Source organism: Lepisosteus platostomus, chromosome 8 (genome assembly GCF_059453375.1).
Source record: "Lepisosteus platostomus isolate fLepPlt1 chromosome 8, fLepPlt1.hap1, whole genome shotgun sequence".
NCBI classification, from domain to species: Eukaryota; Metazoa; Chordata; class Actinopteri; order Semionotiformes; family Lepisosteidae; genus Lepisosteus; species Lepisosteus platostomus.
In genome coordinates this window covers 42,586,661-42,600,805 of record NC_142618.1, presented here as the reverse complement: position 1 = coordinate 42,600,805, position 14,145 = coordinate 42,586,661, and the positions used below count along the sequence as shown (strand labels likewise).

Sequence of the window (14,145 nt, the reverse complement as noted above, 5' to 3'; positions counted from 1 at the left end):
TTCAATAAACCAGAAGCCTGCTCTCTGGAATTGTGAGCAACAGCCCTTTACACGCTAGATTCTAGTATCAGCTGAAGCCACAGAAACAACGTCCCTGGGACAGAAGGAGTAGGAATGACAATCTAATCATCATAATTAACATCCAGGTGTTAATGTTGCACAACTGTGTTTTGCCAGTGGATAAAATACTTTGCAAATGTGTAAAGGTTTTTTGCAGCGCTCTCCGTGGAAACAAACCTCAACAAGCTTTAGGAAAGATCTTGAAAGCTGTAGTTGCGGAGTTGTTTAATTAGAACAAAACAACTGGAAGTAGAAAAAAACGGGTTAGCCACAAAAACAGAAAGAAGAATAAAGCCTACTCACTTTGTTAAATGTTCATTTGATTTAATAAGCCTTGTCTGATTGTAACTGAAACTACTAGATTTGACTCTCAGTCACCAAGGAAAAAAACTTGCTGCTAAGATCCTTGGTAAGAATCTTAGTGATAATTGTTTCAGAGAAGCAGACTGAAAGAGAAGGTTTAGGGTTAAAAAACAAAATTGTCCTTGGTTTAGCCCCGAGCTGTCTACTTTAATTAAGCACAGTCTAACTTGGCAAAATGGCAAAATACTAAGGTGTCCATAAATGCCACTGGCTAGTTTTCATTCAGACAAACTAGATATAAATGTACACAGTGAAGCAACCAAATGCCTTCAATTTTGCAATGAAGTTCATTACTGAATCGGAAGCACTAGCTGAGCTTTTCAAAAGTAAGAGCAATTAGTCTGCTGGTTACAATGTTATTGAATTTTTTTTTTTATAAAACTTGCTGTACTTTTAACATATGCACCACTGAACCACTGATTAAATCTCTTTTTTTAAAAAAAAACAACTTACTTCCCAGCAGATTTGAAATCTGCTCTTGTTCTGTCTCTTTCCAAAGGAAATAACAAAAGAGATGCTAACTGATATAGACCTGCATCCATTTTGCCTTGCCTTTCTAAGGTTGTGAAAAAGTTCTTCACAAGCAGGTAAGCTCTTTTTAGACAGTAGTTATATTTGATTTCATATGCAGTCTGGTTTTCATTACACTTGTCCAGCTATCTTAATAGTTTAAGGCTTTTGATATTGTACTGTAGATTATTCTTTTGAAAAAGCTGCATTGTATTGGTATTGATAAAAGTCTAACACAGGGTTTCAGAATTCCTAAAGCCTATACTACAGTATATAGAGTAGGTGGTTTAGTCTGGTAAAATTGTTCTCATCTCTTCCAGGTATTAATCCAGTCTCAGGAGTTTCCTTCCCGAACAGTATATTTTTCTCAGTCTGTACTGCCACCCTCATACAGTACATTGTACACCTATTATACAGACAATACTACCTTATACTTAGCTGGACCCACTTTATTATCAGTGATGACTAATTACAGTAGCACTTTCGTTTCAATAATAAAAAATTAGTGATAAAACCTAATAAAACTCAATTTAAAATATTCAATAAAATGAAATGGCTTCACTCCCTTAGTAATACTCACAACTTTTTCACTTGACAAAAAAATAAGGCAGGATCAGTTTATGGCTTATAAAAACCAAGGCGGTTGGTTGATTAATGTTTTACTTTTCAAAATTCAAAGTTCATATTTTTTTTAATTTATTTTTATTTTTTAATTCCAGGCTAAGACTTGTATTATGGTTTCCTTTATTGCAATAAATCTAGTTTTACACATTTCTATAGGTATATACAGTACAAGTCAAATGTGTTTTCCATCTTTGACCAAGGTGACATAGCCTGAAAAGCTGTTTTAGTGAACTTGATGTCTTACAGTATACTTTTCCAGAAACATGGGTTTAATAAAGTATTGCTTAACATTTACATATGGCAACATGACTAATGGTTCACACTGCTGAATCACTGAGATCTTTAATTGAGATAATACCTTTACATTTTCATATTTTACTTAAATTCTCTGTACCATCTTATCAGCTAAGATGTCGTTCCTTGATCAGATTGAACCTCTGAACAAGTCTTTTCAATTTACCACTACCCATGACTAGAGCAATCTGCAGTATAAACTGTGGTGTCAGAGGGCATTTTCAGCCATGTGATTAAATCCTTTCTGTCTGACACTCGCACTTACTAACTTTGCCACATCCTGTTATGCTGTGGTTCGAGCAGGGAGCTGCAATCAGTGTGCGTTGACTACAGGGGAACAAGCTAATTCCACACTGAAAGGAAGAGAAGTACCTGTTATGCCATGTCCTGTTATGTTACTTAAATTGGATTGATCGTTCTTTTCGGTCCCTGCTTTGTGCTCTGTGCAATGATGCTGTCCAGCCTTTTGGCCAGATTGTCACTGTAAATGAGAATTTGATCTTAACTGACATTTTTGGTTAAGTAAAGGATTATTTTTACCATACAGAAAATGAACTCAATCTCCTTTAAATTAAATCATCTGGCTACTGCTTTTATCCAAGGTGACTTACATTTGTATCCATTTAACCAGCTGGGAATTGTACCATACCTATAGGAGTGAGAGCACAACAGCAATGGTTCAACAATACTCCAAACTGCCTCCTTAATTCAATAGCGATCAGTCCTGTAAATGTTTATAAATGACACAAATTCTCCTATTCAAAAAATACTTTCTAAAAAAGTTATTTCATTAATACAGGACAGTATGAAACTTCACAAATTAGTCCTTTTCCAAAGCAATGTAATATAGTCTTCACCATATACCTTAGTATAAGGATTTAGCTATTATTTTCCATATGGCTAAAGTCTCTAAACTATGCATAAGGTCTCCTCAGGACAGTGACCATTCTAACAGCACCAAAAAAGGAAAAAAGTAACGGCTTTTGTCTGAAGATACAAAGTCACCCACTAACACAGCTTTGAGTGACTGTCTCAGAAACAGGAGGTTTAACAGCCTGTCCAGGGAGGAAGAGCTAATTCTCTAGCTCTGCCTTTTTCACTGTACCACAACACGTTTGACAAGCTTAAACCCAAGGAATGTACACCCACATTCACTTGTTACACAAGAGGGACAAAAAAAAACACCTTATTCACCAAGAGCCGACATAAGACTGATTCCAAGAGCATCCAAAGTAAATAATGCCCGTTAACTCTATCAACAAAGTTCTAGAGTCATAATGTACAGACCTTCTCTGGCATTAGACTACAGCCTGTTCCCTGCACTGGCCTTTAACAGAGGCTCAAACCTGACCTTGAACTTTATCTTTCCATGCTACTGTCTATCTTTGATACAGCATTCCCGTCCCACAAGGTCTTTAATAGACATTCCTGAAGTTAATGGTTCATACTCTATACAAAGCAAAATAACTAAAGAGGTGCACAAAGAAAAAAATATATGTTGCAAGAAAGGCTTCTCAGGCCGTATTTTTATAATTGAAGGATCAGCAAGTATGCATATCTCAAATTGACTAGGATTCAATGAAAAACTCATTATTTTAAAAGAACAATTAAAGGACGCATAGGAATAATAATAGTAACAGTAATAAGGAACAGTAAATTATTTGTAAGGCATTAAGGGTGAGCTGCCTAAAGTTTCTGGTGACACGGTATTGCAGTTGACTCAAACAGCTGGGGCCTGGGTTCAATCCCTGGGGTGCTATCCGTATGGAGTTCACATGTTCTCCCTGTGTTTGTGTGGGTTTCTTCCAGGCCCTCTGGTTTCCTCCTTCAGTCCAAAGACATACAGTACTTGCAAGTTAACTGGCTTCTGGGAAAACAGGCCCTGAGAGTGTGCGCGTCTGTGTCTCTGTGTGCTGTGTGATGTACTGGCGTCGTGTCTAGGGTGTATCTTGCCTTGTGCCCATTACTTGCCGGGATAGGCTCTGGCTCCCCCATGAGCCAGTATTGGATAAAGCGGTTAGAAAATTGTAATTCTTCTTTTAGATGGGCTCAGAGTGAGCCCCTGCAGTAGAAGAACTACTTGTTGAGTTCTATAGCCCGGACATCACAAGACTGAGTCCAGACCAGCAAATTACTGGACCAGGACTCTCTCAGTGAAAACCAGTCCTGCAATGTCCTGGATACCTGCAGGCTACCAGACTCAGGAACTGTTGCTGTGAGATGAAATGTCAAGCAACAATTAGTGATTCCAAAAGACTTTTTATGCCTTTCATTTCTAAATCAGTCATCGGCAATTTGTGTGGCTCACTGATTCAACATACAGTAAGTGCAACAGAAATAAAATACACAACTAGAGAGACAGTTCTATTTTAGGTAATTTACTTTCCACAGTATGGACTTTCAGACAAGAGTCTATGTTGGACAACAAGCTTCGGGAATCCTGTCTGACTTCAAGCCTATTCAGCCCTGAGGTCACCTGACCATCTTAATGTCTGTCATCCTTAAAGAAAAAAAAACTTCACCCTCTTTATCCCAATCGAAATGTAATCATAAGCACTATTCACAACTTAACGTCTCAGTACACTCTTCCTATTCCATGGCCTTGAATTGCTGAAGCAACAAGTAAGCTGTTAATTAGAGTGGATACTGGAGGCATTAACAGTCGCCTGCCAACATCTATTAACAGTTCTTCAGCAGTGTGTTTACCAGATTAAACACAAAAGAAAGGCCTGCTGCTGCCTGCTTGTTCTGATCATGGGGATCTGGAAATTGTAGCCATACTGTAGATTAACAGGACCATTATAATCCACAGTTACCAGAACCTCTTTAACAAAGCAGTGAAGTGTCTAAAAGTAATGGATGACTCATTGCCTGGCCTATCTCCCTTTATGCAATATGTATGCAATGTATGCAATTCACTTCATTTGAAGTCAAAAGAGATCAGCTGAAGCCCCAAACCAGTTGTTCTACTGAAATTTGAAATTCCCATCTGACCAACAGATATGCCAAGGGTGCAAACAAAAACAGCTTTCTTCTGCAATATAAACTGCGTAAGACTGCATTTTTTGTCTGACTAATTGGCTGAGGAAGATGGGATCCAAACTGAAGTAAAATAATACATTTTACTCTTCACATGATCTGTGTCGACCGTAGGAAGAATGTTCATTTATTTAGCAGATGCTGTTATCCAAAGCATTGCACGTTCAGATACACTGCACTAAACTGTATTATCCATAAATCACCCATAGATGTTGAGAAATACCAAAAACATACACAATTGGAGAAATTCTCTTACCGTTGCCGACAGCGCCAGACAGACAAAAGTGAACTTTTTGATGTGTGATTTGGTCACTGTTGTCCCACTGTTGGTCAGTTTATTGCTCGGATTATTCTAGGGGAAAGAGGAGATTTTGTTAATTGTCATTTAGACTAGGATTTCTCAATTGGTATGGTTAGCTAATTTCATAGGCAAGGGGAATAATTAAGATCATTATCATCATATTACTCTGGAGTGGGGGAAAAAAAAACACCTTCCTTCTGGGTGGTAATTTAAGTAAAGCCTGGCTTTCATCCCAAATCATTTTAACAAAAGTGCAGAGACCAAAAGGCTCAGATGAAAAGGGATGATGACCCCATAATTAATTACTCTGAAGAACAAATAGCAGTTATTTTTTACTGTTGATATTTGTCATTCAGTGGTCTTCACATACAGTACAGCTTACCAGAAATTACATACAGCAATGAAAGGCATTCTCCGTTTGTTCCAACCACAAAGTAAGACAAGTTACCTACATTTATCATGTGTCAGTGATGTAGTGTAACACAGCCTGTGATTCACATCAAATTATACCTGTAGTTTTCAGCAATTATTACAGTATCCAGGTTTCTTTACACAAGACTACCGTGTTATTTTAGGTCACTACTAAAACTATACTGTAGTCATTCTTTCTTTTTCTACTGAGTAATAACTGTGACGTATGTCAAAGAAAACCCTTTGATTTATTTATTAAAAGCAATTGCAACATACTGCATCATCTAAAAAAACATTAAGAACAGCATACTCTGAAGGCACGTGAGGTCGTGACCTCCCTCAATCATTTTAACTTGCAGCTCTGTGGTTGAAGACGCATGTTTTCTAGTCCTTTAACTCGAGATTATAATAAACATTGGAGGTGGGGGTTCAAAAAGCAGCATTACGGCAATAAAGGTGATAAAGCAACTACTGCTGCAGCACTGAGGGAAGTTCAATGAAAATTAACAGTTCAGTAATGCTTTGAGAATGAGTCATGGAGGTCATTGCAGAACACACTGTATGGAAAAAAGCTTGATTGTCACAAGACACTTACATCACACCCTTTGTTAATGACTACATAGCAAGAATTTGTTACGGGGAAACAATTAGCTACTAGCAAGTACTGTAAGTTATCTAGATGTTTGAGTAGGGAGCTGTATCAGCATGCGTAGGCTGCAAGGAAACAGGTAAAGGTTCATTCCATGCTGGAACGTAAAGAAAAGAAATCAACAACACATCAGGATATCATTCAACCACAACAAAACTTCAACCAAATGTATGAATTATTGATGTGCAATTTTTTAGAAACTGTGATACGTCTAAAGCATTTATTGGACAAGTATGTACAGTCTTTTAGCCATGAGCAAAAGTGCTAAACACCATCTTCAAGGACTAGATTGCTTCCTTAGCATATATACTGTACCAAGCTTCTGGTATAAGGTGAAAACACCAGTTAAGAGAATGAAAAAGTGTTTTAATTTCACACATAATGACACCTTCAGATCACAGTAATTTGGGAAGGTCAAACAATATTTGTTTAGTATTAGAAGAGTACCCCTGACCCTTCTCAGTGATAAACAAGTAGGTTTTGCACTGCATTACAGATAATAACCTACTACAAAAATAAATAACAATTAGCAGGAAATAAGAAATGAATAAGAGGTTTATTCAGCACTTGGCTACATTAAATTCTAATATAGTTTATTACACTCTATTCCTGTTTCTCCATTTCAAATTGCTCAGATGTCTTTTCTTACTGTGAATGTAAAAAAAATTCTCTTCACATTATTATAAAGACTTAATAGGGAAATGTTTTTTTTTATCCAATTTGCCAAATATTGTAAATGAACAACATTATGTACATTGGTGAAAAACAGGACTTGGAAACACAGCAATCAACAACAGCAGGTTGCAGACATTATACATGTACCATCAAGACCCGTAGGAGTAGATTTTGATAAACCGGTAATCTTGACATGCTTTACACATCTGTAATTAAAATATCTCCAAAAACATTTATTTTCTTTTCATTTCCACCATGTAAAATGCTTGGGGTACACCTATAAATTGTGTACATATAAAATCCCATACGGTACATGCAACAAACATTGATTAAGATAATCATTTGTTAGGTTTTTAAAGCCTCTCAGTGTATATATAAAATACGGCTTGGAATTTCTAGTGCAACTTAAACATTATTAAAGTGTCACTATAATTAAAAATACTACTAATTAAATATACTTCTGCATATATTTATTGCAATATGATTGCCATATCAAACAATGAACCACTAATAGCTTATATCCACAAATAATGAATGTTTGAAACCCCTCACTCCCAGGTCTAGATCTTGCTGTTTTTACGGTTTTGTATGTTTTTTTATGTTTTTAATCATCAGAGCTACTAATTGTTTGCAGCCTCTATTTTGCTGCTGTGAACATTTCATAATATTTACAGCTAAATACAGCTCCTGCTGAACTAGAAACAAACATTTGCTGTAACAGCCACCTCAAAGGCTGTTATTACCAAACCCATGATTTACCTTGGAGACACCTATAAACGTTTGTTTTCAAGAAAACCTGGAAGGGCTCTTCCATACTTCTGAAAGCCACAGAAAACAAAACCTTTGCAGAAAAGGTGTATCATACCTTAAATGTAGGCACAAATTAAGCGAACAGGCAGCCTCGGTTTTGTTTCCCGTTCTTTATTTTTGCAATAACACTTATAAAGTGTTGCATGCAGACATTGACAAGTGGTGTTCTAGCAACTCTTCAAATATTTTAAGAACTTTTTGATTTGCATTTTATTACTATCTCTGCAGACTCAGCTAGGTCTCTTATGAAGAGCGTATTCTGTCACACAAACACAAACCTAATAAAATAACTGAAATGCTCCCAACTGCATTTGTTGCAGGGAGGTAAAAATGTGCTTGTCAAACAGAGCACAGCTGCAGTCTGTAGCAGGCAGTTCCCCATCCTTAGAGAATTAGAAAGTACTGGCCTTTGTAATAAAATAGAGAAACAGCATTCACAGTTTCAATATGCTCTATATTTTTTAAAACAAAAACTGGAAGAAGCTGACTTTGCAGCCGAAGTTTTTTTCACTTTAAGATTAAAGTTTCATTACATCTTATTTATTTCAAGAAATAAATGTCTTTGCAGCTTTCCTCAAGTAAACGCAAAGGATGTACAGTATTTGTGCTTTAGTACAAGAGCAGGTGTAAATCTATTTGAGTCCCAAGATGTTTCTTAATCATTCTCATCCAAAACCTGTAAAAGGTGCACATTCACCATAAGACAAGCACACAAACAGGTTTTTCTTTTACTTGTCAAAACCCTGTTTGCATCTTTCTAAGCTGCTTTTGTTGAGGTTCTTTTGTTGTGGTAACCAGAAAGCTTCATCATATCCAATAAGGTTCCAAAATCGATTAAAAGACAGACAGAATCTACTATTAAAAGATATTTTTGTACAATGTACAATTGTACAATGTACAAAGAGAGGTTAAAGGTTTCAGCCATTTTGGGTATAAAATAGAACAATAATAAATCTACCAAAATGAACCCGACCTTGTGGAAAATGACCATGTTCCTTACCTTGTCAAACGCAGGATAGACTGCTCTCAGTTCAGTCAGCCAGCCATAAGGCATGTGACCCACAGGGTATGTTGCAGTCAGAACCGCGACTGCCTACACATTCATAAAACACACAAAGAGAGGTCAGGAAAACAGTTTTGGCTGTTTTACAGCTTTTTTTTGAGTGAATTTTCTGCTTAGTTAAAACATCTAAGTTTTTCATTTGGTCCATGACAGTATTGCAAATAATGGAACTTAACATTAATCATGTGTATTATACGGCGCTGTGGCCACAGGGGACGTGGTGGCCTGCACTCACCTCCATCCCACTGTAGGATGGAGGTGGTGTAGAAGATAAACAAAATCAAGGTTGCTTTTGTTGCCGCTAAGGTAAGTCAATGGACAGAAATCCATGACATTAAGAAATAAGGGAGATCAGGTCATAAGAATGTGAAACTGCTGCAATTCAATAAGCAGCAAAAAAATCTGTTAAGAGTGACAATTTCAGCCTCAGACCTTTGATATATATGCAGCACCACGCTTAACTTGGCGTCAATGTTACAAAAAAGCTTTTGCTTCAATCAGCATTTTTGTAGACAAGAAATATAATGCAACTGAAGTTCAATGTCCACATGTTTCACCTGCATTTCACCTACATGCTGTTAAAGCAGGGCTGTATAAAAATTACCAATTATTTTATAGCTCCGAGGACACAATGTACAGATCTGTCTATCCATGTTAATACCTTTAGGTACAACAGCATTAAAGATCATACATATTAGGGGCTATAAAAGTGTCTTTCTTATCTAATAAAGGAAGCAGTCAGTCATCAATGCACATATAGTGGCTAACTGAGCCACAATGTATTCTTAATTGTTCAATTTCCTTCTTGTTGTGGCATTCATTTTCTTTAAACCATCTAATTATGTGCAATATGATTACCATTAAATTATAACAAGGAAAAGAGCTTTGACAAAAGATAGCAAGATCTGAAACATTTCTTCAATCATAAAGATCTTAATAATCTTCCTTAAAGGCACCACATTAAACAAAGTGGCAAACAAAATGCTGAAAAGTATCCAAGCAAAGGGCAACACTATAGTTAAAACATGTTTTTTTATAGAGGTTAGCACTTGTTTACAGGCAAAATACTTCTGTGAAGCAGGTGGTACAGTCATGGGGGGAATTCAGGCTGCAGACGATACACTGTGTGAATATAAAGTAGCCTGACCAGCTGATTCATATCAGATAAATGGTCCTGTTTCGGCAGGTCAAAACTAGACTGTTCTACAGTAAATGAGCAAATTCTCAAAACCTAAAACAGAAGAGAGCACTCTGGTACTGGATAGTTATATTTTATTCTGCAGGTTATGCTATGGAGCAACATTAATCTTCACATTAATATCTGCCTTCCACTGACTCTGTAAGGAAAAATAAAATACAAAAATATGTCTGAATGATGGCGCTTAATCTAATCTTGAAAAATGAACTCAAGAACTCCTCCCCAGTGATAGCTGTGTGAGGTCTGAGGTGGGCATTCTGGCACGTTATGGCTGCTGTCACATCATCCAGGTAGGGCTGCACACTGGTGGTGGTGGAGGGGAGTCCCCATTACCTGTAAAGTGCTTTGAGTGGAGTCTCCATAAAAGTGCTATATAAGTGTAAGCAATTATTATTATAATTATTTTCTGGTTCTTCAGCTATATGTTAGGCCATTCTTCATGTTATACAAGTGTAAGCAATCATTATTATTATTATTATTATTAACAAAAGTATGTTTCCAGTGTCCTAACTAAGCCTTTCCAGCAAAAAAATAAACTGCAACAAAATCATCATCATACCTTGTAGAGTGTCCCAAGAAAATTGCTCCAATGAGCCCTTGGGAGCTCATTGAAAAGAAAAGGGCAATGCATACCAGGGTGTGGTATGAGAGACTCACCTCAGTGGCTGCTGAGCTACCTTTGAGATCTCGGGAGACAAAGAGATTGACAATCGGCCGACTTATACGCTGGGTGGCAAGAATCAGGGCCAGGGGCCACCAGAAGCTCAACATTTTTTTGATCGTGGCGTCTCCCTAAAACACAGAAATGTCGGCGTCAGTGATTTCTGTTGGTGTAGGACAAAAAAAAGAGTGTGATGGAGAGAACAATTGCATCAGCCAGCTACTCACTGGCTCAGTGCTTTGCGTGACATGACTAGCACACCATGTTTTCACAAAAGAAAGCTCACGTTCACTTAAAAAGCAGCTGCAAAAAGATTTACAGGTATACTCATCCTCTACTGACTGATGCTTAATTTTCTTTTCTGTAAAAATGGTACACAAAATGTCATTAAACAAAGCCAATTTTCCATTAAGCATTCTGTCCTAGTAACTATTCATTGACATGCATGATTTAGGAATCATATTAATGCTAAGGTTGTTCAGTTCAAGACATTGAATATTACATTCACTTACTGTTTTGTTTGCAAGATCAATTTGCCATGTATTTCTCAATTACAGACAGCGTTACTCAAGTTAACTCAGTAACCATGGAGACTATAACACCAACGGGAAACATAAAGAACCTAAGAACACTGGCAAACACAAACTGGCAACCCGGCTCATTTAGTCCAGTTGGTTTTTAGTAGCCAATTGATCTAAGCGTTTCCTCCAGCTCCTTCCAGGGTACTGGCTTCAACAACATGGCTGGGTAGCCGTGACATGAATAAGAAATACAGTGCCTTGCGAAAGTATTCGGCCCCCTTGAACTTTTCAACCTTTTGCCACATTTCAGGCTTCAAACATAAAGATATAAATTTTTTATTTTATGTGAAGAATCACCAACAAGTGGGACACAATTGTGAAGTGGAACGAAATCTATTGGATTTTTGAAACTTTTTTAACTAATAAAAAAATGAAAAGTGGGGCGTGCAAAATTATTCGGCCCCTTTACTTTCAGTGCAGCAAACTCACTCCAGAAGTTCAGCGAGGATCTCTGAATGATCCAATGTTGTCCTAAATGACTGATGGTGATAAATAGAATCCACCTGTGTGTAATCAAGTCTCTGTATAAATGCACCTGCTCTGTGATAGTCTCAAGGTTCTGTTGAAAGCGCAGAGAGCATCATGAAGACCAAGGAACACACCAGGCAGGTCCGTAATACTGTTGTGGAGAAGTTTAAAGCCGGATTTGGATACAAAAAGATTTCCCAAGCTTCAAACATCCCAAGGAGCACTGTGCAAGCGATCATCTTGAAATGGAAGGAGTATCAGACCACTGCAAATCTACCAAGACCTGGCCGTCCCTCTAAACTTTCAGCTCAGACAAGGAGAAGACTGATCAGAGATGCAGCCAAGAGGCCCATGATCACTCTGGATGAACTGCAGAGAACTACAGCTGAGGTGGGAGAGTCTGTCCATAGGACAACAATCAGTCTTACACTGCACAAATCTGGCCTTTATGGAAGAGTGGCAAGAAGAAAGCCATTTCTCAAAGATATCCATAAAAAGTCTCGTCTAAAGTTTGCCACAAGCCACCTGGGAGACACCCCAAACATGTGGAAGAAGGTGCTCTGGTCAGATGAAACCAAAATCGAACTTTTTGGCCACAATGCAAAACGATATGTTTGGCGTAAAAGCAACACAGCTCATCACCCTCAACACACCATCCCCACTGTCAAACATGGTGGCGGCAGCATCATGGTTTGGGCCTGCTTTTCTTCAGCAGGGACAGGGAAGATGGTTAAAATTGAGGGGAAGATGGATGCAGCCAAATACAGGACCATTCTGGATGAAAACCTGTTGGAGTCTGCAAAAGACCTGAAACTGGGACGGAGATTTATCTTCCAACAAGACAATGATCCCAAACATACAGCAAAATCTACAAAGGAATGGTTCACAAATAAACGTATCCAGGTGTTTGAATGGCCAAGTCAAAGTCCAGACCTGAATCCAATCGAGAATCTGTGGAAAGAGCTGAAAACTGCTGTTCACAAACGCTCTCCATCCAACCTCACTGAGCTCGAGCTGTTTTGCAAGGAAGAATGGGCAAGAATTTCAGTCTCTCGATGTGCAAAACTGATAGAGACATACCCCAAGCGACTTGCAGCTGTAATCGCAGCAAAAGGTGGCTCTACAAAGTATTAACGCAAGGGGGCCGAATAATTTTGCACGCCCCACTTTTCATTTTTTTATTAGTTAAAAAAGTTTCAAAAATCCAATAGATTTCGTTCCACTTCACAATTGTGTCCCACTTGTTGGTGATTCTTCACATAAAATAAAAAATTTATATCTTTATGTTTGAAGCCTGAAAAGTGGCAAAAGGTTGAAAAGTTCAAGGGGGCCGAATACTTTCGCAAGGCACTGTAAGTTCCAGGTTAAGAGGCTTTCAAGGACAAGTTTGTCCAGGAGTATATGAAGCTTAATGAAAAAGCAAACAGAGGCACTAAAATAAAGAAACTTGCCTTGTTTTCACTGTGGTGGGTTAGGCCACAATGCTTCCCATCCTGTAGAGCAATAATTAAAGCCACACCAGACTGTTTCCTCATTAGTGGTGTTTTGCTTTATAAGAATGGGAGGTAGACCAACCAAAAATAAACACTCAAGGCTTTATGCAACGACTATAAATTTCAGAAAATGGTAAACAAGTGGTTATAATCATCCACTTTTCATGTTATTAGATTTCTGGCTTTTTGAAAATCCTAAAATTATATGAGATTTATCATTCCACAGTAATTTTCCACACCAACTCTTCTGATTCAGTACAAAACTGGGATAATTTGAGAAGCTAAGTGAGAGTGACAGAGGGAAGGATACAAAAGCCACAGACTTTAAAACCGTGAGGCCTTAAATGACTTTAAGGCTTGATTCCAAATTGCTTCTCCCATCACAATTCCAACAAGTAAGACATGAGACATTTCTAGGCATTGATTATGGTTAAATGTTAGTGGTAACTTCTATATAGACAACAGAACACCAAAGAAAAACAATGAAATATGCAATATCTACTACACTTTCACTATAATCCAGGTCGATTGACTAAAAAATGTGATCCCAAAACTTCTTAACTGGGACAGTAATACAGTACTGGAATATTATTATTGTATTTTAAACATAATGACATTCCAGGAAAGTGTGAAATAACAATAAGAATAAAAACATTATCAGCATACAGATGGATGCTGGGGGGATTAGGAAACCATCAATTCATCCATCAGCAATCTGTTCCTGGTAGAGCCTATCCTGAAGACACAGGGATACACAGGATACTTCTCAGGATACACAAACACACGGTGGCAATTTAGAGACTCCAGGTAACCAATTCTCCAATTAAGAACATGTCTTTGGAAGGTGGGAGGAAATCTAATCTGGTGAGAACATGCAAACTCCACACAGAAAGTGCCCAGATCAGAAACACATTCTGCTCCCAAGAGCTGTGAGGCAGCCACCAC

The 14,145-nt window shown here is 37.8% G+C and overlaps 1 protein-coding gene across 3 annotated transcripts in view; it reads right to left on the bottom strand.

The window, feature by feature from the left end:
- Positions 1–14,145, bottom strand: part of ankhb (ANKH inorganic pyrophosphate transport regulator b) — a 55,525-nt gene that overhangs the window by 20,948 nt on the left and 20,432 nt on the right. For all 3 annotated transcript variants that reach the window (XM_088643519.1, XM_088643520.1, XM_088643521.1), the window contains 3 exons: positions 10,655–10,789; positions 8,737–8,829; positions 5,147–5,242 (listed from right to left, as the gene is read on the bottom strand). In XM_088643519.1, coding sequence (XP_088499645.1) covers positions 5,147–5,242; positions 8,737–8,829; positions 10,655–10,789 — 324 coding nt within the window. The remainder of the gene's footprint in view (positions 1–5,146; positions 5,243–8,736; positions 8,830–10,654; positions 10,790–14,145) is intronic.